Here is a 26,576-nt window from a genome sequence, read left to right on the forward strand (position 1 = left end):
GTATTCTGTTCAGTTCTGGTCGCCTCATTATAGGAAGGATGTGGAAGCTTTAGAGAGAGTGCAAAGGAGATTTACCAAGATGCTGCCTGGATTAGAGACCATGTCTTATGAGGATAGGTTGAGTGAGCTAGGGCTTTTCTCTTTGGAGAGAAGGAGGGTGAGAGGTGACTTGATAGAGGTGTACAAGATGATAAGAGGCATAGATCGAGTGGACAGTTGGAGACTTTTTCCCAGGGCGGAAATGGCTAATACAAGGGGGCATAATTTTAAGGTGATTAGAGGAAGGTATAAGAGGGATGTCAGAGATAAGTTTTTTTACACAGAGAGTGGTGGGTGCGTGGAACGCACTGCCGGCAGAGGTTGTGGGGGCAGATACATTAGTGACATTTAAGAGACTCTTAGATAGACACATGAATGATAGAGAAATGGAGGGCTATGTGGGAGGGAAGGGATAGATAGATCTTAGGGCAAGATAAAATGTCAGCACAACATCGTGGGCCAAAGGGCCTATACTGTGCTGCAATGTTCTATGTAACTAAAGCCCTCCATTTCAGGCAACATTCTGGTGAATCTCTTCTGCACACTTTCTAGTACTACCACAAGCTTTCTAGAGTGTGGTGACCAGAACTGCACACAATATTCCAAGTCTGGCCTAATCAATATCTTGTAGAGCTGCAACGTGATGCCTTACTCTTATACTCAATACTCCTCCCTATGAAGCCAAGCAAGCTACATGCCTTCTTCACTACCCTATCCACCTGTGTCGCCATTTTCAGGAAGCAATGAACTTGCACCCAAGGTCCCTCTGTACATCAATGTTTCTGAGGTCCCTGCCTTTTACTGTAGATGTCCGGCCTGCATTGGACAACACAAAATGCATTACATCAAACTTCTGTAGTTTAAATTACACCTGCTACTGCTCTGCCCAACTTTCCAGCGGATCTATTTCCCTCTGTGCCCTTAAGTAACCATCCTCGCAATCTACAACTCCACTAATCTTCGTGTTGTCACAAACTTCCTCATCAGACCATGGACATTCTCATCCAAGTCATATATATTTTTGACAAACAACAATGAGTTTTAAAGGGAAACTTTCCTGGATTTTACTAACACAACAAATAGACAGCCCACACCAAAAGAACTACAGTGATTTCCCCATCTCCGAGTAACTCACAATGGGCATCAGAAACAGCCAAAGTGACAGTTTACTTATTAAAACAATTGTGTATAATTCCAAAAAAATTGGACATGAAAATCATCTGTCCTATTGCATCTGTCCTGAAGCAGGATCTTGACCTGAAACGATAACAATTCCTCCCCCCACTACAGATGTTGCTCAGCTCACTGAGTTCCTCCAGCAGATTGTTGCTCCAGATTCCAGCATCTGCAGTCTCTTGTGTCCTAACACATCTTTATATGGACTGCTGTTAGAGTTTGTCTGTTCCCATGAAGCGGCACTGTACAAAGACAAGTTATTTTTATGAATTGAACAGATGAGTGTAAGCACAACAGAGTGAGAAGTCCAATTTCTCTCTTCTGGTGATTGCTAACAGCCAATGGCAATAAAAGCTGCTCAATAAATACAATTTGGTTGAAGCATTTTATTTTTGTAATTTGAAAAGACAATGTCTGTTGTGTCTCAATGACTGGTATAAACAGCATATAAACATTGGCAAACCTTGTCAGATGGTATCATGATGGTTTAAGTACTGAGTTAGTATCCAGAGACTACAGGCCAGAGACCCGAGTTCAAATCTTACCATGGCAGCTGGGGAATTGACAATAAAATTACCAGATTCTCATAAAAATCTGTCTGGTTTACTAATCCCCTGAGATCTGCTGTTTTACCCATCCTGACCTATGAATGACTCCAGACCGTCGGTACTGTAGTTAACTATTAATTGCCTTCTTAAACCATCCGGTATCTGGTGATGGACATTAAATGCCAGCATTAAGCACATTCCACGAACAATAAATTAAAGAATTGACTTGAATATAATTTTTAAATCTTATTAATCCTTAAAATAATGTTACTATGATGAAAAACACGATGATGCTGGAGGAACTCAGCAGGCCAGGCAGCATCCGTGGAGGAAAGCAGGTGGTCAGCATTTTGGGTCAGGACCCTTCCTCAGGATTGAAGATAGGAAAAGGGGAAACCCAATATATAGGAGAGAAAAGCAGAGGTGGACAAAGGAGGGGAGGCGGGGTGGGCACAAGGTGGTAGATGCAGGTAAGAGATAGTGATAGGCAGGTGCGGGAGAGGAGGGGAGAGCAGATCCACTGGGGGATGGGTAAAAGGTAAAAAGAGAGAGGAAAATAAAAAGAGGCTAGGAAAGGGAAGAAGAGAAGTAGCATGATGGGGGGAGGGGTGTGGGGAAGGGGGGGGGGGGGGGTGGGGATTACCTAAAGTGGGAGAATTCAACATTCATGCCATTCGGCTGCAAGGTTCTATGGCATGAGCACCCATCCCGTGCTCCTCCCTGGGGGATCTCTGCACAATCAGAGTCAAAGATGAGCAAACAACAATGAAACTCTAAATTTAAACAGAATGGGCTGAATCACCTTCTTCCAGCCTTACCTTTCTGAGATACCATCTCATGCACCCTCTGAGCATTGATGATTGCGCACTTGGATAATTAATCATCAACTTGAGCTTACAGGATGGAATACGTAAATTATAGAACATAGGACAGTACGCACAGGAACAGACCCTTCAGACCATGATGTCTGCACCAAGTATAATGTGTAATTAAACTAAATCTCTTCTGCCTGCACATGATCCATATCCCTCCATTCCTGCATATTCACGTGTCTATCTAAAAGCCTCTTAACGTCACTATCATATCTGCTTCCACCACCACCCCTGGCAGCCCGTTCCGACAACCTACCAATCTCTGTGTAAAGACCCTGCCCTGCACGCCTCCTTTAAAACTTTCCCTCTCTCGCCTTAAATGCATGTCCTCTGGTATTTGGCATTTCTACCCTGGGAAAACGATTCTGACTGTCTGCCCTATCTATGCCTCTAATACTTCTATCAGGTCTCCCCTCAGCCTCCGATGCTCCAGAGGAAACAACCCTAGTTTGACCAACCTCTCCTTATAGCTCACTAATCAGGCAGCACCCTCTCCACATCCTTCCTGTAATGAGGTTGACCAGTAAACTGCACATAATAAATTGACACACAATTAATTAATCATGACCATGATAAACTAAACCACAGAAAATTAAAGAGATTTACAGGAAAAACTGTACCACACTAAGTAACACCCATGGAAATAGTTGACATGTAACGAATTCCCTCTTTCCTGTTTCCACATTTTTTGGTAATTGTGTGCATTCTGCTGCAGAATCAGATGGTTAGTGCAGAAACACTGAATATTAAGGCAGCTGGTTGAGGAAAGCTTGATGCTCGTTATAAGATGAAAGAGAAAGAGAGATTCCCAGATATAGTTGAGGCTTGATCTGCTTCATTTCAGATTTTCTAAAGTGTGAACTGCTGCTTCCGTCCTAACAAGTTTAAGGGGCAGGAAACACTCAGCAGGGCATGCAGCACCTCAGGAGACAGAAGCTGAATCAAAGTTTCAGACTAATGATCTTTCATTGGAACCTAAGTTCAGAACATTGTGACAATATGAATTACATGAGTACTTGGCACCAGAGACCTTGCAAATCCAGCTGACTTGCCCAAGAAGGCCGGAAGTTGATGGATAACCCTTTGGCTTAGTTTTGAGCCCAGCCACACTGGGTCAAATGGTTTCTTCCTGTGCCTGTATTCTTTGTGAGTGGTCCATTAAAGCACAAGCAATCTTAGTGGTTGGTGAATTATGGCAGGAGCAGTGCATTGGAGTCAGGAGACTTGTACAACATGGTAGCAGGCTCTTGAAACCCATTGAGTCCGTGCCAATGACCAGCCACCCTTTGTACTAATCCCCTTTTATTGTCCTGACATTCCCCCTCGAATCCCCCGCCAGATTCCTGCCACTCATCTAAAATCACAGGGACAATTTACCGTGACCAATTAACCCATCACGACTCGCCCACCTTTAGGACGTGGGAGGGAACTGGAGCACCCAGGGGAACCCAATGCTGTAAGTTGGCCCCTCGTGAGTGGCAGAATCTTGAAGGGAGATGGTGGGAATGTGGATGAGTGAAACTGAGATTGGTGTGGATGAGTGTAAATGAGTGCTTGGTGGTCAGTGTAGAATCTGTGCAAACTCCACACACACGGCACTGGCGGTCAGGATTGAACCTGGGTCATAAGGAATGAGTGTAAATGAGTGCTTGGTGGTCAGTGTTATGAATCTGTGCAAACTCCACACACACAGGCACTGGCGGTCAGGATTGAACCCGGGTCGCTAGGTAGTGTCACCACGAGGTAGTGTCCCCTACTAGCTGCGCCAACTGTGCCACCACAAAGGAAGGCGCTTTTAGAAAGAAGTGAAGCATGAAGTGATCCAGCATTGTGACTGTTCCCTACCTGGCCTGGCTGCCGGGTGACATTGTTCTGCCTCAACTATGGTATAACTCTGACAAGTACAGAACCTGTTGGGAAGCACACCAGGCTCCCTGTCACACCCAGCAAAGAGCTCGCTTGTTAGTAGGATCCAAATTGAGCAATTGACCGAGTTGAGAGGCATTTGTACTCCATGCAGTAGTGGCTGGTTAATGGGATCTGCCTGCACATTTTCCAGGGCACCAGTGATGCTGCTCAGTCTCTTATTCATACATTGTTTGTATTTCATTGCACTGCAGGGTTCTGTATAACAACATTGTTATTTATTTATACTGCAGCCACTATATCCTGCTCCAAAATAGTTTCATCATTCTTGCGCAGATTCATTCATCCTCTGTCTCTGCTGGTGAAACTGACTTTATTAAGAGTCTGGCAGCTGTTACTTAAATCCACAGTTATTTCTTTAAATTATTTGTTCATTTTTCAAGCTCTGAGCCAGCATTGCCCTTGATCTGAGGGGCTTCCCACATTGGGGGTCTGAAGTCACAGATAGGCCAAGATGAGGAAGGAGGGAAGATTTCCTCCCAGGACATTAATGAACCAGATGAATTTTTATGACAACCTAGTAGTTTATTGATCATCATTTCTCATGACAGAAGATTTTTTTTAATGCCAGATTATTTAGTGTTGTCATCAGAATTAGGTTTATTATGACTGACTTATATGTCGTGAAATGTTTTGGTGCGAAGGCATAAAATTTACTATAAGTTACAAAATAAATAAATAGTGCAAAAAAAAAGGAATAACAAGATAGTGCTGGAGACACAAGAGATTCTGCAGATGCTGGAATCCGGAGCAACACACACAAAATGCTGGAGGAATTCAGCAGGTCAGGCAGCATCTATGGAGGGAAATAAACAGTCGACGTTTTGGGTCTAGACCCCTCATCAGGACTGGGGACCAACAATCAGCGTGGACCAACAATCTTCAGACTCAGGCAAGAAGATAGTGTTCATGGCTTCATGGACTGTTCAGAAATCTGATGACAGAGGGGAAGAGTATGGCACTAGCCCATTTTCTTGTCAACCTAAGTCATTGAGTGTGGGTCTTCAGGCTCCTCTATGGTGGGATTTGAACTCGAGTCTCTAGATTGTTATTTCAGTCCTCTGGATTCCTAGTCTAGCAACTTAATCACAGTCCCACCAGCATAACGCTGCCGCATATACATTTGGTGTCCTGGAGTCATACAGCATGTAAACAGGCCCTTTAGCTCCCGGTCTGCATTAATGATCAAGCACCCATTTTACACTCATCCTACACTAATCCCACTTTTATTCCTCCATATTCCCATCAATTCCCCCCAACATTCTACCACTCACCAGAGGCAATTTACGGAGACACATGTCCTCGGGATGTGAGGGGAAGCTGGAGGAAACCCATGTGGTCACATGGAGGATGTGCAAACTGCACTCAGATAGCACCAGTGGTCGGGGGTAAACATTGGGTCACTGGAGATAGGAGGCAACAGCTCTATTAGCTGCACCACTGTGTGTAATATTGGTTGTAAAAGAGTAACTGTTGCTTTAAGGTTGTTATTAAGTTAGATGGTTGACTGCTGTCGGAATGGTAGCACTAGTTGTGGAACCTTTCTGGAGGAACCATTTGAATATGAAGCCATGTTTATTGGAGCTTGGTGAATTTGTTCAAGGCTTTCTACTGCAGTGTAGTTAATGGACAGTTCAGATAGTGCACTGTTGATCATGAACTCATTGCTACAGCAGATGGCTTGTTTATCATCCTTCCCGAAAATCTGACTCTCTTTTTCAGAAGTGAACTGCTGGCCAATTCATAGATATAGATAATTTTGTGTTAGTCTAGCATTAAGGAGCACAACAGGACTTTGCCAAGGTACTTCAGAGCCAGCAACATTCAAAATGAAAGACACTTACTATTGTGAAGGATGAAACACAAAAACCACTTTACACAAACAAGGCCCCAAAGGCAGCAGGGTGATAATGACCAGATCCAACATGGCTGAGTGATGATATTGCTATCGTCCATGAAGATTTACTCTGCTTCAAAATAAACATCCACTTGTTGGTCCACACTGATGATTCCCAATTGCGCACTTTGCACCCTTTTTGAAATTGTGTTGCAAACTTGTGATAGCTGAAACAAAATGGTTCAGGTCAACCTCTCCCATACAAACTCTGATCCATCTCTCATTGAGTTGGCAAGCCATCCCAGACCCAGAGCTATAACTTTAACCACATCATCTCAAGAGGCAATTAACACATTCACAGTGCCCCAGAGTATGGTGTGAAATTGGCAATATCAAATTAATTGCTCATTATATAACACAAACAGTTTTGTTCTCCATGGAAGTCTGGCCAATTGAATATTACCATGTACAGTATTCTCAATTATTAAAATAATAAATATGATAAGGCATTGCCTCTGGTCACGGGATATTCGAATTAATAGGGCACTCTTTGGAACATGGTTTTGTACTTATAAAATATTTATCACCTGACTCAGAAATATTTCAACCAATAAATTTGTTTTTATACTGCAGCGATTTTCGGGGAGATGGGCATTACAGCTGGTTTGAACACAGGATGATCCCTCAAACAACAGTGAGAAATGACCACTTAGTCTATATTTTTTTTGTAGAGTTGCAAAGAAAGGCATGTGGTCAGAAGAGCCAGAGACCATAGGCTTTCTTTGCATTGTGTCATGGAATCTGATATGGTCCAGTTTACCATGTCCCCTGGCAATCACTCCACCAATGCAGCAAAAACTTTACATTAGAGTAGACCATTGAGTGTTTTGCAACAGAACTTGAAGCTGCAATTTGTTGATGCATTGAAGAGATCCAAGTTGGCACTCCATAGCCTGGAAACTGGAGCCATGCTCCAAAATTTTTGATACGTAAACCATGCATAAAAGCTGTTCCATGCATGTTTTGAGGTGCCTGAGCTCTCTCCTGGTGGAAGTGCTACCCATCACGAAAATGGACGGTGCACCTCGAGTCATGTTTCATCCCAGTGCGGGGGGTGTCGATTCCTCGTTCACACGCATGATTACATCGTCAACATGTGCCGCAGTTACTACTGTCTTTCTGCCAGAAATTGGATCAAAGGTAGTGGTCTCTGACCTGCTTTTGTCATTCACCATCAACCCAAAAGCAAACCAGGCAGCAAGTCAAGAGACATACATAATGTAAAGGGTTCCTGGTGGGATGTTGGTTTCCTTGAAAATCAACCTCTCCACATTCAGATTCATCTGCTGCCCTTCATTCTACAGGCAGCACTGACAAGAGTTGCAGTGTCATTACTCTCTGCACCACAGTGTAAGATAATGCAAGGAATGGCCCCAATCATCCCATTCATGTCTTGGGGCCAGTAGCAACATGGGGTGTGGACTGTCTGCTCCACTGCTTGCAGATCACTATGAGGAGATCCCCTTCCACTATGATCTCCTCCCACCATCTTCCCTCATTTCTATTGCAGCCCTTCTGCTCCTGAAGTGTGGCAGGGGGGTGCACCTTCACAGAGTTGACTTGATTCACAGTGGGCAATGCGTGACTGATATGAGATCAATAGGCAGCCTCTTTGTCTATAAACATGCAGGGTGTGCCAATATGATAAGATATCTTTATTAGTCACATGTACATCGAAACACACAGTGAAATGCATCTTTTGCATAGAATGTTCTGGGGGACAGCCTGCAAGTGTCACCACACTTCCAGCGCCAACATAGCATGCCAACAACTCCTAACCTGTGCATCTTTAGAATGTGGGAGGAAACTGGAGCACCTGGAGGAAACCCACACAGACACGGGGAGAACGTACAAACTCCTTACAGACAGCGGCGGGAAATGAACCCGGGTTGCTGGCGCTGTAATGGCGTTACGCTAACCGCTACTACATTTCAAAAAATGAGAACGCCACAATAACAGGTCCATAAAGTGAGGATGCCCCAACTTTGCCATTTTATTTGTGTTCCTGAATTTGAGGCAGAGCATCAACTAGGGAAAAAAATCCTACTTCCAGGTGGTTGTTTCTCTCCAGCCAAGTAATTGTCCAGAACCAGAACTTTTGCCGTACTTTCCACATTCCCTGAGAGCTGAGATGCTGGCAGGAACCTCTGTAGTGATGGATGAGGTATGCTTGGCTTAAACAGGTTATTGCCTACATTAAAATAGTCCATGCTAACACATGAAGTGGAGTGCTAAAATTAGCACAATGAGGAAAAGCAAAGAGACAGTGCTTAATACAGGACTCCCTTTGCTCGAATGTCTCATTCCCTCACAAGGAGAAGGCACACTGATATTGGCCTATTTTTTCAGGAATCTAGGTTGGTGCTGCTTTCAACAACTCTGGCAGCGCTGAATCATGGGATAAGTGTGCCAGTTTTTAATCCAGACTCAGTTACAATTGGTTTTACCTCAGACAAATGAGTGAGTTTGAAGGAGAGAAAACCAAACATGAAAATAAAGTAAAACAGCAGATTCCGGAAATCCGAAATAAAAACAGAAAATGCTGGAAAAGCTGAGCAGCTGTGGAAAGAGAAACAGAGTTATCATTTTAAGTCAGAGACGCTTCATCTAAACAAGTCCTTAAAATGAGGATAATTTGAGTGAATCTTTCAAGTCATCGTCGTTTTAAGGACCTGTTCTGATGAAGGGTCTCTGACTTCAAATGTTGCCCCTCTCTTTCCACAGATGCTGCCTGACCTGTTGAGTGTTTTCTTGGAAATCTAAGCTTCTTCATGAAATGTTTTACCACAAGAATTCTTAGAGCCACCATGATGTTTTTGTCCTGCAGAATTACTCATGCTGTTGCCATTATTTGTGTTGTTTTACAGTCCCGCTGTTATTAAAGAAGCTGCCCCAGGATTGGAAAGCCAGGGATCAAAGCGCAAGCTTTACAGCGCGGTGCCTGGAAGGCAGTTTATCGTGTTGAGGTCCTATCAGCCTCAGGGTGATGGGGAGATTCCTCTCAACAAAGGAGACAGGGTGAAAGGTTGGTACTTGTTTTCTTCTCAAAGAATGAGCATCATAAGCTACGAACATATTTGACTGGTGTATAATTCGGAATTATCACGTTTGTTTAGTTTAAAGCCAATGACTTAAGCTAGTCCATAAATATCCATCATTCAAGGACACAAGCAAGTGAGACAGTGCCAGGTATTTTACTTTTGTACGGACTGTTCAATGTGAACGTAATCTTCCAGTTGGCGCTGAGCTGAGGGAAATCAGGAAGTACTTTTCCCACACACAATGGTAAGAAATTGGAATAAGAACAGATACTGATGCCACTGCTCAATGGGTCAGGCAGCATTTGTGGAGAGAGACACAGACCTGACGTTTCAAATTGGAGACTTTTCACCAGAACTGGAAACTGTTGGCGATTAACCGGTTTAAAGAGGCAGAGGAAGGGGAGAAGGCAGGAGGAAGAAGAGAGAAGATCTCGATAGGGTGAAAGGCAGGATCGAGAAAATGACAGAACGGATGATAATGTGATTTGTTTGAACTTACTAAAGGAATTTGGAAAAAAAATGCTGGAATGAAATTGCTGGAATGCTCATTGTCTGAAATTATTGAGATTAATGTTGAGATCAGAAGGCTGTGATATCCTTCTCAGTTGATAAGATGCTGTTCCCTGAGCTTATGTTAAGCTTCAAAATCAAAGTTGAGTTTATTGTCATATGCACAAGTACATGTGTGCACAGGTGCAATGAAAAACTTAGTTGCAGCAGCATCACAGGCACATAGCACCATATAAGCAGCATTCACAAGAGAAAGATAAATTAAATATAAATTATACACAATTTTTACAAGAAGGAACACAATTAGAACAACAAAAAAACAAAGTGCAAAGTGATCAAAGTGGTCATAGTGTGGCTAAACTGTAGTGATTAGGGTTGTGCCAGTTGGTTCAATGGTTGAAGGGAAGTAGCTGTCCTTGAACCTGGTGGTGTGGGACTTCAGGCTTCTGTACCTCCTGCCCGATGATAGCTGCGAGAAGATGGTGTGGCCTGGATGGTGGGGAGCTTTGTTGATGGACATCACCTTCCTGAGGCAGCGCCTCCTGTAGATACTACCGATGGTGGGAGGGACGTGCCCGTGATGTATTTGACTGAGTGTCAAGTCAAGTCGAGGTTATTGGCAGGTGCACAAGTACGGTGAGGTATGGGTACAGTGAAAAACTTGTTTGCAGCAGCATCACAGGCATGTAGGTACAGACAACACACAGAACATAAATTATACATAGATCATACAAGTGCAGGTGAACGCCAAGGACAGAGATTTCAGAGTGTGAATTGGTGACCAGAATCTTGGGGTCGTGAGTGCAGTTTGAATATAGCTGTTTTACAAAGTGTACACAGTATTGTGCAATTGTATAGAATCATAACTAGAATCAGAATGTTTATTATCACTGTCTTAAATGATGTGAAATTTGTTGTTTTGCAGCAGCAGTACAGTGCAAAGACATAAAATTACTATAAATTACAAAATAAATAAACAGAGCAAAAAAAGGAATAACGAGGTAGTGTTCATGGGTTCATGGACCATTCAGAAATCTGATGGCGGAGGGGAAGAAGCTTTTCCTAAATCGTTGAATGTGGGCCTTCAGGCTCCTGTACCTCCTCCTCGATGGTAGTAATGACAAGAGGGTGAGGGTGATAGATGCTGCCTTCTTGAGGCACTTCCTCTTGAAGATGTCCTCAATGGTGGGGAGGTAAGGAATCCTCTTCTGTATCTTGCCATTAATTGCAGTTTTGAAGATTGAGATTGAGAGATTGTTGTTCGGTGTGGTTGTAGTCATTGAGAGAGACAGCACAGAAGCAGTCCCTTCAGCCCACTGAGTCTCCAATGACAATCATGTACCCAGTTTAGAGACACAAGAGATCGCAGATGCTGGAATCAGGAGTAACAAACAATCTGCTGGTGGAACTCAAGTGGTTGGAGCAGCATCTGTAGGGGGATAGGAATTGTCAATGTTTCGGGTTGAATCCTACAGCTGCTGCTTGACCCGTTGAGTTCCTCCAGCAGATTGCTTGTTGCTCCTTCTTCCCACTTTACATTAATCCTGCCCGAACCCGTTTTATTCTTCCCATCTTCGCATCAGCTCCCCCCTGATTCTACCAGTCACAGCACACTAGGGACAAATTACAGTGGCCAATTAACCTAATGACCCACACACTTCTGGGATGTGGGAGGAAATTGGAACTCCCAGAGGAAACCCACACAGTCATAGGGAGAAGGTGCAAACTCCACACAGACAGCACCTGAGGTCAGGATTGAGCCCAGGTTACTGGAACTCTGAGGCAGCAGCTCTACCAGATGCATCACTGTGTCGCCCTGGTTATTCAGTTAAGATCAGTAAATGGAGTGGAGTTATAGCTTCGCTATAACCTTCTTGAATTGCAGAAGGAGCTCTGCCATTGGCCTCTTTGTGGCAACTCAAGCTGTATCTGTGGCAAAACACAGATGATACTATATATTATCAATGAAAAACACCATGATGCTGGAGGAACTCAGCAGGCCAGGCAGCATCCGTGGAGAAAAGCAGGCGGTCAACGTTTTGGGTCGGGACCCTTCAGGACTGAAGATAGGAAAAGGGGAAGCCCAGTATATAGGAGGGAGAAGCAGAGCAGTGATAGGTGGACAAAAGAGGGGAGGCGCAGTGGGCACAAGGAGGTGATAGGTAGGTGCAGGTAAGAGATAGTGATAGGCAGGTGCGGGGGAGGAGGGGAGAGCAGATCCACTGGGGGGTGGGTCAAAGGTCAGGAGAGAGAGGACAGAAATAGAAAAAAAAGAGGCTAGGAAAGGGAAGAAGAGAAGAAGCGTGGTGGGGGGGGGGGGGGGTGTGGGGAAGGGGGGTGGGGATTATCTAAAGTGGGAGAATTCAATGTTCATGCCGTTAGGCTGCAAGTTCCAGGATGGAAAGTGAGGAGCTGTTCCTCCAGTTTGCGCTTGGAATTCTCCTGGCAGTGGAGGAGGCCGAGGACCGACGTATCAGTGATAGTGCGGGAGGGGGAGTTGAAGTGAAAATGACTGCTCCTTTAGTTCATCACTGGATTGCAAGAACTTCACCTGCCCACTGTGGACACTATTGCCTGGCTTGACCAAAAGACACACCCAACCAACTATCTCCCAGGCTTGTTGGACTGAAGGACCACCTTTTCCATTGTCCCTTTCCACATGTAGCAAACGTACTCAGCCTCCTGCTCCACTCTACACCCGCGACTGTATGTCTAAGCACGTCTACAAGTTCGCTGGTGACAGCACTGCAGCTGACTGAATCATGGGTCGCGCTTGACTTGACTTGACATTGGGAAAGCGTACCTGAAACTGCTAAAGGTGATGAAACCTTTTGGTGATCCCCATATGACATATCTTTACTGCAGACAACCATAAGATAAACTTAATCATCTAGTAGGTTCCTGACTCAAAGGGAATGCAGGTTGGAGTACAAGCCACAGCATGAACTTACTCTCCATCAAACAATCACTTTGAATGATGCTCCCCAAAGGCATATTGAAATGCTCAGTTAAGATAAGATTCTTTATTAGTGACCTACATCGAAACACACAGTGAAATGCATCTTTTACGTAGAGTGTTCTGGGGGGGTAGCACGCATGTGTCGCCACGCTTCCGGCGCCAACATAGCATGCCCACAACTTCCTAACCCGTACGTCTTTGGAATGTGGGAGGAAACCAGAGCACCCAGAGGAAACCCACACAGACACAGGGAGAATGTACAAACTCGTTACGGACAGCCGCCGGAATTGAACCCGGGTCGCTGGCGCTGTAATAGCGTTATGCTGACCGCTACATTACCATGCCTCCTGAAAATATGGAACGCTTCACGAATTTGCATGTCATCCTTGCGCAGGGACCATGCTAATCTCTGTATCATTCCAATTTTAGCATATGTGCTGCCGAAGCCAATTGACCTTGCAAGATCCAAGTATAAAAGTCTGCTAATTTTTCAGGGAATTTAACCTGTATATATACCAATAGTTTTTAAAAAAAGAGCGAACTGCCCTTCATGGCATCTCCCATTTATCTCATTCCTTTTCTTTGCAAAGTTCCTTCCATATTTCTACATGTGATTCAGTCACCTCAGCTGTTAATTTAAGTGGAGAACAGAAGAACAATCCTCCAGAGGGACTCTATAATGAACTGGTATAAACTTCGAGTAGCATTTATAGATAATTGTAGCTCCCTATATGTAACTAACCTCAAAAATGTCACTGTTTATATTGCTGCAGTTTACAGTGTGGTCCATATTAATATCCTGCTGCAGATTTAAAGGGCCCTAAGTCTCATTGTGTGAGTCATATGTTCCATGTTATTTCAGGCATGGCATCATAATATTGCGCAGCATTTACTGTTCTGAGCAACTGCTCCCAAAGTAACACTTTACTTTCAGAACACAGGATGTACCAGAAATGAACTATCTCTGCAGTTCTAGGCTGATGCTCCAATGCAGTGCAGAGGAGTGCTGCACTGCTGCATTTGCAGACTGTCAATTGAGATTTTAATCTGAAGCTGCATCTACCTCTCAGGGAGACGTAAGTGAGCCATGACATTACTTCAGAAAGACCAGGGGAATTTTCTTGGTGGCCAACAGTGAACTCTCACCTGACACTAGTAAAACAGTTGACCTGCCCATTGTTATCCGATAAGCCAACATCCAATTGTTTGGATATCATGAGGGTTTGGCTTCTGGCTCACTGGGTTCCGTTCTCTGTATTCCCTTTAACGCACGGGGGCTTCACTTTTTGTGCTCCCTTTACACGTATCAAGGCCTCTGGAAAATTTATTATATTACTGTGTAACGTCCAAAAGTAAGTGAATTAAAAGTGTGTTGCGGTATTAACAGGAGTAACATCTGAATGTCCGGGCAATTTGCTCGTCCGACATCACCAAAGCCCCACGAATGCCAGTTTATCGGAGTTTTACTGTAGTTGTCTGTGGGATGCGCTCAGTGTCTGATCAGATCAGATTAGTTCATTGTCAATATACACCAGAGTGCAATGAAATTCCTTGCTCAAGTGAAGCTCACAGAGTGAACCATATACATGGTAATACAATAAGTACAACACAAAACCAATGGAATGGTGCAAAGTACAGTAGTGCAAAAAGAAACACTAAAGTGACAATAATGGAAGAGGTGGAATTAAGAATCTGAAAATGTAGCAGCACCACCGGGAAGGGGATGCGAAAGAGGTGATTGGTTCAGAAGTCTGATAGCAGTGAGGAAGAAGCTGTTCTTGAGTCTGGTTGCCTGGGGTGTCAAGCTCCTCTATCTTCTCCTGGAAGGTAGAAGGGAATGGCCAGGGTGGCAGGCATCCTTGACAATAATAAACCAATACCGGTACCTTGACGATACCGTTAAACTTCCTCATGCAATGCAAGGTGAAGATGGACTGGATGGAAGGATGTGATGAGCCTGTGATGGACTGGGCAGTGTTTACCACTATCTGCAGATTCTGATGGTCCGGAACAGAGCAGTTACCATACCAGGCTGAAATGCAACCTGTCAGGATACTTTCTATATCTCACCTGTAGAATGTGTCTGCTACAATGCGACAATGACTGCCTTTCAAGTGTACTTCATTGACTGTTAAGCATTTGAGATATTGATGAATTTTAGAAAAGAAAGTCTTTCCAACTGCTTATTGGGTTACTGGAAATGTTTGGTGCTCTCTGGATATTCTTTCCCTGGTGCTTGATCCAAATTTACCTCTTGCCAAATTCTATTGACGAAGAGGGTGACTTCAGGAGGTCCTTGGGTGAGTTAAGTGGTGGGTCAGGGGTAGTGTTGGAAACAAAATATGAAGGCCATAAGAGTCAAGGAGTCATACTGCATGGAAAAAGGCCTTTCAGCCTACCATGTCCAAGTTAACCATCAATTATTATCTTTACCAGTCCTGATGCAGAGTTTTGACCCAAAACATCGACAATTCCTTTCCTCCCACAGATGCTGCTTGACCTGCTGAGTTCCTCCAGCAGAGTGGTTATTGCACCATCTTTACTAATCCCATTTTCTACAACTCTGGCCCATAGCCTTGCATGCGATGGCATTTCAATTGCTCATCTAAATGCTCCTTAAGTATTGTGTGAGTGTCTGCCACCACCACACCCTCAGGCAGAGTTTTCCAGATTTCAGCCACTCTTTGGGTGAAAATGTTCTTTCTCAAATCCCCTCTAAATCTCCTATCCCCCAACCTTAAACCGATATCCTCTAGTCACAGATACCTCTGCCAAGGAGAAAAGTTTCTCAATACCTACCTTATGAATGCCCCTCAAAATTTTGTATACCTCTATCAGGACCTCTCCCCACCCCAGAGAAAATAAACACAGCCTATCCAATCTCTCCTCATAGCTGAAACTCTCCATTGGAGGCAACATGCTCAGGAATCTCCTCTCTACCCTCTCCAGTGCCATCACATCCTTCCTGTAGTGTGGCAGCCAGAACTTCACACAGTATTCCAAATGTGGCCGAACTAATGTTTAATATAGTTGTACTGTAATCTCTCTGCTCTTATATTCTGTGCCTTGGCTAATTGAAGACAAGCATTCTGTATCTCTTCTTAACTACCTTATCTACCTGCGCTACTGTCTTCAGGAATCCTTGGAGAAGTGCACTAATGACGTCCTAGGATCCTACCATTCGCTGTGCAGATCCTAACGTTATTAGTTCTCCAATAATGCATCACCTCAGATTTTTCAGGATGAATTTCGATTTGCCTTTACTCTGCCCATTTTACCAACTGATCGATTTCACCAATGGCTACCCCTCCATTATCAACAACATCACCAATTTGCATGTCGCCTGTAAACTTACAAATCATACCTCCAGATTGTTATTGTACCGAGGGTCCCAGGACCAATCCCTATGGTTCATTGCTGGTCACAGGCTTCCAATTGCAAAAACAGCTCTCCACCCTCACCTTTTGCATCTGGTCAGCAATTTACCAAATTGCCCTCAGGGACTGACTCCAGAAGAGCTTCCATTGCAAGTTCTATCAATGGTGGAGGTCGGTCAGAGGTAGGGCAGCTACTTTGTACAGGGAGCAGGTAGAATCCATTACCACTTGTGGGGACTTTGCTGCCACACATAGCCAAAGCATCCATCGCCCTATCCCAGGACACTCCTGATCTGGCCAATGATTTCCTCATACAAGGGTTCAATCTGCTATTTAAAAACAAAGCAGTTAGACTACTCTTTGGTGTGAGAGGTGGATTTATACAGGCTCTTTACCCTGGACCAGACTCCACTACATGCATCAATCACTTGGCCTCCAGAGGTACGCAAGGCCCTGACTTAAATAGACAAGGAGGGAGTCCTCTCTGTGAGAGTACTGCTTTGTATTGACCAGCCTATCTCCCCACCAGTATCCCTATCTTACAAAGTCAACGTGGAGTTTATTGTCATATGCCCAAGTACATGTACGCACAGGTGAAATGAAAAACCTACTTGCAGCAGCATCACAGGCACAAAGCATCAGATGCACAACATTCACAAGAAAAGCATATTAAACATAAATTATACACAATTTTTACAAGACAGAACATAATTGAAACCAAAAAAAGTCCACTGTCATGCAAAGTGGTCAACGTTACAGTGCAGTCAGTCAAGGAAGCCCTCCTTCAAAAGGCACAAAGGGGTAGTCAACAATTACTGGCCTTGCCATCAGTGCTCAGATTCCACAGGAGAATGAAAAGCACTGGAGATGGGCAAATGGCAGAGAAGTTATGCAATTAAAGCTGGTCTCTGCCAATGATGTCCAGATGCTGCAAAATGAATAAGCACAAAAATAATTAAATCTTCTCCAGTCCCTGCCCATAATGTTTCCCTTATTCCTCTACTAACCTTCCTGTCTCCTTGACATCCTTTGCAAAGTGATGGGGCCCAGAACTGCCATAGAAAAGAATCTTTAGAAAAGATCTCCAGAGATTATCTGAGGTAAAAATAATAAGAAGTCAATGGGTCCTTTTGATAAAAAAAAATATAAGAGGCCTTAAAGAACAAGAGAAGTGAAAACTTAAATAAATGATTTTGATGGAGTGAATTAGATAAAACTACTCCCAGAGTCAAGGCCAGAGGATGCAGATTTAATGTGATTGGCAAAGAATGAGTCAATAGTTTCTTTCGCCCTCACAATGTTGTTTGTTCTGGAGTGTGATGACTGAAAGGGCAGTTGAACCAATTAATAGTTATTTTAAAAGAAAATTGGATAAATACATAAAAGAAGAAAAATAATTAAGGAGCTGGCACAGCATAATGGGCTGAGTGACCTCCTTCTGTGCACGATCATTATTCAGGAAATAAGATTCTTGGATATATTCAACTCTAAGAACTCATTTATAAATTACTTGGCCTTCATCCTTATGACATAATTATGATGTATTATGATATGTCAGTTTTATGATATAATCTGAACTCCATTGCCCTTGTATATGTTGTCGTATCAACCAGTGATTACTGCTGATAGTGTAAATGTTGGCTGCTTCACAAATTCATATCAAACTCCACTCTTCCAGGGTACTTTGACTTAAATAGGTTAATGGATCTTCTAAAATAGAGATTGTGCAAACATGTTCAGCGTTGTTCCATTTTAATATCGTTATTTCAAGGTACATGTACTCAGGGCTCCTTATCTTTAAAATGTTAATAACAGAACATCTGACATGTCTGTCTGACACTCATTATTGGGAGTGTGAATGAATCTGCTTTACAATTCCCTTTGATCAGATCAATGAAATCAAAAGTGTGCCTCTCATTAAATGTTCAAAGTTGCATAATAATTTTTTACTTTGATTGTGCTTGCGGCTGAAACCTTCCTCATCATTTGCCGATTTCACATTGCAGCACAAACAATGCCCTTTGTATTTCATTCCATGCAATCATTCATGGGCCTGGATTAAAGGCATTTTAACTCAAAAAGATGTTAACAGTTGTTATTGGTGTTCGTTAATGGACATGTTTCTTCAAAGAAATATGTGAGGATTATGCCGTATTGATCTCACATGGACAAAAAGCTGTATCTTTATTGATGGGGTTAGAGAGACATACAGCATGGAGACAGGCCCTTCAGCCCTTGGGGTCAGTACTGACCATCAACCATCCACTTACACTAACCCTACATTAATCTCAATTTTTGTATTCTCCCCACATTCCCATCAACTCCCCCATCCCCCACCTAGATTGCACCACTCACCTTCACCAGGAGCAATTTGCAGTGGCCAATTAACCTACCAACCTTTGGGATGTGGGAGGAAACTAGAGGTGTGGAGGAAACCCATGCAACCTCAGGAGAACGTGCAAACTCCATACATACGGCACTGGAGGTCAGGATTGAACCCGGGTCACCAGCACTATGAGGCAGTAGCTCTGCAAGCTGCCTCACTGTGCTGCCCATAACCTGACGGAAGATCGCCAGAGAGAGGATTTTGTTTAAAATGAACACAGTGGCAGAGCAGTTAGTATTGCTTCCTCACAACTCTAGGAACCCGGGTTCGATCCTGACCTCAGGTGCTAACTGTGTGGAGTTTGCACCTTCTCTCCTTGATCAAAGTCAAGCTTATTATCAGATGCACAAGTACATGGATGCACAGGTGCAATGAAAGCAGCAGCACATGCACATAGCATTATTTAAGCAGCATTCACAAGAAAAACATAAATTGAACATAAAGTATATACAATTTTTACAAGAACGAACACAATCAGAACAAAACAAAAGGCCATTATGGTCAAAGTGGTCATAGTCTTGCTGTAATGAGATACCATGTGGTTTGTTGCGAGTGCTCTGGTTTCATCCCACTTCTCACAGTGCTGGTCTGTGAACTGATTACTGCAAATTATCCCCTCATGAAGGTTAATGGTGAAAGGATTCAAAAAGGGAGCTAATCGGCATGTGTGAGAGGGAATAGGTTGCCAAGTTACAAGGAAATAATGAGACAGGGAATGTGACTGATGGAATTGCTCTCCTGGGAGTGGACGCTGACCCGCTGGGTCCAAATGACTTCCTTCTGTATCATTATAGGTAAAGCAAAATTAGCAATTAGGAAAGGCCATTCAGTTCAACTGCCTGCTTATGAGTTTTGGCTCCCTCCGATCTCTCAGGCATCTCTTGTCGGAGATCAACGACAACCAAAATGGGCAGGCACAGTAGTGTAGCGGTTAGCGTAACGTTATTACAGCGCCGGCAACCCGGGTTCAATTCCGGCCGCTGTCTGTATGGAGCTTGTACGTTCTCCCCATATCTGCGTGGGTTTCTTTGGGTGCTCCAGTTTCCTCCCACAGTCCAAAGACGCATGGGTTAGGAAAGTTGTGGACATGCTATGTTGGCGCCGGAAGTGTAGCGACACTTACGGGCTGCCCCCAGAACACTCTATGCAAAAAGGTGCATTTCACTGTGTTTCGCTGTACATGTAACTGATAAAGAAATCTTATTTTGTGTGAATCTATGGTTAGAAGCACATAGTGCTTTTTGAATACAGATTGTATTTTAAATGGTGCAAGTGCAAAATAAGATTAGTTTTCTTTTTCATTTAGAAGATCCATGAACCTATTCTGGGGTCAGGGTATAACTCTCCAAGCTAGTATCAAACTGCCGTCCCTGGTTACCCTTGAACTGAATTGCTTGCTGGACCCTTTCAGAGGGCAATGAAGGATTATCGTTATGGTGGGGAACTGAATTTAGGTCAGATTGACAGAGGAAGGCAGATATCCTTCGCTGGAAAGCATTAATGGACTAAACACAGGATTTTAGAACTTTGTGGTCATGGTTACTGATACAAACTCTTTATTCCAGATTTATTTAATTACAGATTTAAATTTCCCAGCTGCTGTGGTGAGATTTAAACTCGTGTCCATATCGTTGCTTCAGAGCTCAGATAGATAGGTCACTAACTTAACCATTAAGCTTGATTTCCATTAACCCCACAATCTTCCCCATCCATATCAGCCCACATCTTCCCCCTGCCCCCTCTCCCTCATCCTCCTCCCACCCGTGAACTCTCTCACCCAACCTCTTTCTCAAATGCCAGCTCTCCACAACACCAATATCGCACACTACTCATTTCCCAAATCCTCTCTCCATATCCATACAGAGGTTTATAAAATCATGAGGTGCATAGATAAGGTGAATTGCTTAATTCTTCCCCAAGGTTCCTCCTTCAAAATTGGAGGACATAGATTCAAAGTGAGGAGGGAAAGATTTAAAAGGGACCTTAGAGGCAACTTTTTCACACAGAGGCTGGTACATATATGGAATGAGCTGCCAGAGGAAGTGGTAGAGGCGGGTACAATTACGACACTTAAAAGATATTTGGACAGTTACATAGACAGAGGGATGTGGGCCAAACACAGACAAATGGGATGAGCACAGTTAGGCAACTTGGTCGGCGCAGACAAATCGGGCTGAAGGGTGTTTCCATGTTGTATCGCTCTATGACTCAGTGACTCTATGACCCACACCTTTCATATCCCCTTTCCACTCCCACACCCCTGTACCTTAATCTGTGTAGTGCTGGCTTTAAATTGGGCAATACTTTCCTCTAGGTACAAGGGCAGCAGAGGACTGCCATAGGGTATTAGTAAACCCTCTGCCTGTGAGAACTGACACAATGTTGAGCCTCTTTTCTTTCCATTCTATTGTGGCTGATCTTGATAACTTAGATTGACACGCTCAACTTTGGGTGCTTTGCCCACACATGTTGAAAGAGTATCAGTCATCATGCAACACTAGGTGCTACCTCGAGCCAACCTGTTCTGGAAGTATATCGCTGCCTCTTCACCGTAATGGAGTTAAAATTATGCGCCTTCCTTATTAAAGGCAGTTTGGGTATTCTTTTTCCAGATAAAAAATGGGATTAATATGGGATTAGTGTACATGGATGGTCGGCGTGGACTAGCTGGGCAAAAGGACCTGTTAACATATAACAGCTCTCTGTGACTCAGTGTACCACTGTAGTTTCAGAAGATGGCTGGCTGCTATTCTAAGGGCACTATGGGCAGGGCAATAAATACTTGTCATCAACATCTGCTTCCTGGGAATGAGTAAATAAATATTTAGCTGTCAGTGTTTCCACTAAATTCAGTTTCAATCCTCCACCTGAATCATATTTGGAGGATTCAGAATGGTTGAGGTGGCATACCTACATATGATCCATCTCAGGCTCTGCCTCAGCTGCCTCAGGTGTTTGGGATTGTTTACCATCCAGATAATTAATGGTCCACTCTGTCCCTGCAAAGGATTCATGGTGAAGGGAAGGGCACTGTTTTTCACACATTACATTCTGAGAATGAGTCAAGTTTCTTCATGTTGTTGAAAGTGGTGAAGCCCTTCTTTTGTCCTCACCACTATGGCAATCAGTGGAGAGTGGAGTACCACAGCTGTTCACGATATACATCAACAATTTGCAAGAGGGGACCAAGTGTAGCGTATCTAAGTTTGCTGATGGCACTAAATTGAGTGGAAAATCAAATTGTGCAGAGGATGCGAAGAGCCTGGATATAGATATAGATTGGTTAAGTGAGTGGTGAAGGGTTTGGCAGATGGAGTACAATGTTGGTAAATGTGAGGTCATCCACTCTGGAAGGAAAAATAGAAGATCAGATTATTATTTAAATGGTGAAAGATTGCAGCATGCTGTTGTGCAGAGGGACTTGGGAGTGCTTGTGCATGAAGCGCAAAAGGTTGGTTTGCAGGTGCAATAGGTTATCAAGAAGGCAAATGGAACGTTGGCCTTCATTGCTAGAGGGATTGGATTTAAGAGCAGGGAGGTTATGCTGCAACTGTACAGGGTACTGGTGAGGCCGCATCTGGAGTACTGCGTGCAGTTTTGGTCTCCTTACTTGAGGAAAGATATACTGGCTTTGGAGGTGGTGCAGAGGAGGTTCACCAGGTTAATTCCAGAGATGAGGGGGTTAGCCTATGAGGAGAGATTGAGTCACCTGTGACTATACTTGCTGGTATTCAGAAGAATGAGAGGGGATCTTACAGAAACATATAAAATTATGAAAGGGATAGACAAGATAGAGGCAGGAAGGTTGTTTCCACTGGTAGGTGAGACTGGAACCACGGGGCATAGCCTGAAGATTCAGGGAAATAGATTTAGGACGGAGATGAGGAGAAGCTGCTTTTCCCAGAGAGAAGTGAATCTGTGGAATTCTCTGCCCAGGGAAGCAGTCGAGGCTATCTCATTAAATATATTTAGGACAGAGTTAGATAGGTTTTTGCATAGTAGGGGAATTAAAGGTTATGGGGAAAAGGCAGGCAGGTGGAGCTGAGTCCACAATCAGATCAGCCATGATCTTATTGAATGGCGGAGCAGGCTCGACGGGCCGGATGGCCTCCTCCTGCTCCTATTTCTTATGTTCTTACAAAATAAGATCGTGCCTTCAGGCAATGAAATATTGTGCCCACATTCTCCAGAGTTTGGCCATTTTACTGTTTCCTTCCGTTCTCCAGCCAAGGTGTAGAATGAGGAAGGTGAGACAAATGACAGAATCCATGCTTGGTAGTGGCCCTGTATATTTTTTCTCTCTAGCGGGTGACTATTAACCTCAAAAAATAAAAAAAATGTAAATAGTGCCTGAATATGGCTTACTCATTAATTTTTAGATGATGAACATCAGTGTGTCCAATAAATATTCATAACTGAAATCAATCAAAACAAACTTTAATGTAATTCTCAAGGTCATACGAGGTGGAAGAAAAAATAATTTACTTTGCTCTCACTGGTGAAGAGCCAGAGTCACTTGGCAACTTCAGATAAGAACAGGAGAAGGTAGGACTTGGATCAGGTTATTTAGCCCTTTGAGGCCCTTGTAAATAAATAACATGAGAAACCGAAGTAACATTCGACCTCTTGTGTCTGCTCCACCATTCAATAAGATGGAGAGGGACACTGGGGCAACGTTTAATGCTGCTGCCTCACAGCTTCATGGACCCAGGTTCAATCCCGAGCTCCGATGCTGTCTGTGCAGAGTTTGCACGTTCTCCCTGTGACAGCGTGGATTTCTTTCGGATGATCCGGTTTCCTCCCACATCCCAAGGATATGCTGGTAGGAGAATTAGCTACTGTAATACTCCCGATAATCCGGCATCAAATTGTTCAAAAGTCCTGATGGTTCGGTATCTGGCTCACTCAATAGTCTGGAATGTGAGCTGGGGGGATCCAGAGTGTGGCTGGGACCAGGGGCTGGACCGTGGACTGGCATTAGGGACAGGAACAGCAGGGGTTTAGGAATGTGGATAGGTTAGCAGTCAGAGCCAGGGTCCAGAGAGGTTGATTGCTTCCCACTCCCTTTAATTTTACCTGATTCACTGGAAAATTAATTATACTACTGTGCAACGTATAAAAAACATGAAATAAAAGTGTGCTTGGGTATGAATAGCAGTAGCATCCAATAGTCGAGAAAATCTGCTAGTCCAGCACTACCAAAGTACGAAGGGTTCTGGATTATCTGCTTTTAACTGCAGTGCCTTGTACGGTTACCGTAAGATTTCCCTACTTTTATACCCCAACCCCCTTGAAATAAGGTCTAGCATCCCATGAGCTTTCCCTGTCACCTGTTGCACTTGTGTGCTAGCTTTCTGTGTTCCATACACAATGACCCTCAAATCACTTTGTGCTGCAGCTTTCTGCAGTTTTTTCCCATTTGAATAAACCTCTGTTCTTGCATCTTTCCTTCCAAGCTGAACGACTTCACACTTTCTGACATTTTACTCCATTGCCAACTTTTTGCCACTCAGCTAACCTATATCTCTCTGTAAACTGTTTCTATTCTCTTCAGAACTTGCCTTGCACTTAGTTATGTGTCGTCCACAAATTGAGGTGCCATACATTCCTCCAAGTCTTGAATCCATCGTGAACAGTTGCGATCCCTTTGATACTCCTCTGGTCACAGGTTGCCCAACCTGGAAATGCTCCCTCTAAATCCTACTCGCTCCTTCCTGCCTGTTAGCCACTGCTCTATCCATGCCAATATGTCATCTCCAACTCTGTGGGTTCTAATCTTGTGGATTTCAGATGCATTCTATGAATTTGTCCTCATGGCTCCTGTTTCCAACTTGATTAACCCAATCTATGTGAAGACTGAGAGCAACAAACAATCTGCTGGAAGAACTCAGCAGGTCGAGCACCTCTGTGGGAGGAAAAAGGAACTGTTGACGTTTCGGGTCAAAATCAGGACTTGCGAAGAGTGATATTTATTGCCCTGCTCTTTTTATACTGCCCCATCACTTGTTGCTTGATACCCATCCCTGGAGTGTCACTACTGTTTGGGAGACTACTCCAACCAGTGTCTTCATTTCCATATTGTATTTTTACTTCCACCCAAATGGCCTCCACATCTTCTGAGCCTGAATCATCTCTCACAATTGTACTTATTTCATCTCTTATTACCAGTGCTATCCCACCACCTTTCCCTTCCTGCCTGTCATCCCCAAAAATCAAATATCCGTGAATATTAAATTCCCAGCTTTGATCCCCTTGCAACCAGAACTGTCCATAATGGCTGTCAGATCAGAGCTATTCACCTCTATTTGTGTCATTAGTTCATCTATCTTATTACGATTGCATCATGCATTAAGATACGAAGCCTTAACGTTTACCTTTTGTCATTTTTTAATCATCTGACCTTTTTTTTTGTTTACTGTAGTCCAATTTGCCTCTCACCCTTGATGTCCCTCCCTTCAGCTTTTGCATTTTCCTGTTCTTTCCTTAATTTCTATTGTTGTTTCTCTCTCCCTCGTCATTCTGCTTAGATTCTCATCTACTGGTCATCCTAAACCGTCCCCAACAACCTCCTGCCAGGAGGGTTGGGCTGTAGCCCTGGAGGATTTCAGTGGTCCTCTTGAACAAGGAATATCCCTCCTGTGGGTGGTGTGATGCTCCAACCTTTTGAGGTCTCTCAGTAGACTTGGGAGCAGGTCCCTGCTCTCAGGGATCACTGGGGCAACCGTAGAAAAGCAAGTATCACTCTCCAGCAGCTGCTTTGTGCAATGTGCCTTTGAGGACTGGCTGATAGCTTTCAGCTGTGTGTCAGTGCTGGGACCTGCGTGAAATGTGGCCAATGCCTTCCAGTACCTGCTGGAAGTAGACGAGCATTAAATAAGGGAGCCCAATTGGTATTGGTATTGGTTTATTATTGTAACTTGTACCGAGGGACAATGAAAAACTTGTCTTGCATACCAATCGTACAGGTCAATTTATCTGCATCATTTGCTCAGCGTGGTGTGTCTTCCTAAAGCTGTTTTTAAAAGCTCCAAAAAGATTGCAAAACAGCTATTTGAATCTCTCTTTACCTCTCACTGTCTTCGCAGAGCAGCCAGCATAATCAAAGACCCCACCCACCCGGGTCATTCTCTCTTCTCTCCTCTTCCATCGGGTAGAAGATACAGGTCAGGGGCGGCACTGTAGCGTAGCAGTTAGCGCGACACTATTACAGCGCCAGCAATCGGGGTTCGATTCCCGTCACTGTCTGTAAGGAGTTTGTACGTTCTCCCATGTCTGCATGGGTTTCCGCCGGGTGCTCCGGTTTCCTCTCGCATTCTAAAGACGTACAGGTAGGTTAATTTGGGGTGTAAAATGGGCGGCGCGGACTCGTTGGGCCAGAAGGGCCTGTTACCACGCTGTAAATAAAATTTTTTTAAAAATTCATTACGCAGTGCAGTTACATTGAGTTAGTACAGAGTGCATTGAGATAGTACAGGTAAAAACAATAACAGTACAGAGTAAAGTGTCACAGCTACAGCGAAAGTGCAGTGCAATAAGGTGCAAGGTCACAACAAGGTAGATGGTGAGGTCAGAGTCCATCTCATTGTATAAGGGAACCGTTCAATAGCCTTATCACAGTGGGGTAGAAGCTGTCCTTAAGTCTGGTGGTACGTGCCCTCAGGCTCCTGTATCTTCCACCCGATGGAAGAGGAGAGAAGAGAGAATGACCCAGGTGGGTGGGGTCTTTGATTATGCTGGCTGCTTCACCAAGGCAGCGAGAGGTAAAGACAGATTCAAATAGCTGTTTCGCAATCTTTTTGGAGCTTTTAAAAACAGCTTTAGGAAGACACACCACACTGAGAAAAT

At 43.8% G+C, this 26,576-nt stretch overlaps 1 protein-coding gene and 1 pseudogene across 1 annotated transcript in view; one reads left to right on the forward strand and one right to left on the reverse strand.

Annotated features, from left to right (window-relative positions):
• The window catches only part of LOC127577696 (SH3 and multiple ankyrin repeat domains protein 2-like), a 705,938-nt gene that overhangs the window by 184,922 nt on the left and 494,440 nt on the right, over nucleotides 1–26,576 (forward strand). The window contains exon 11 of the mRNA XM_052029143.1: nucleotides 9,326–9,483. Within this exon, the coding sequence (XP_051885103.1) occupies nucleotides 9,326–9,483 (158 nt within the window). The remainder of the gene's footprint in view (nucleotides 1–9,325; nucleotides 9,484–26,576) is intronic.
• Nucleotides 13,318–13,418, reverse strand: LOC127578023 (uncharacterized; annotated as a pseudogene).

This window comes from Pristis pectinata, chromosome 14 (genome assembly GCF_009764475.1).
Source record: "Pristis pectinata isolate sPriPec2 chromosome 14, sPriPec2.1.pri, whole genome shotgun sequence".
Classification (NCBI taxonomy): Eukaryota; Metazoa; Chordata; class Chondrichthyes; order Rhinopristiformes; family Pristidae; genus Pristis; species Pristis pectinata.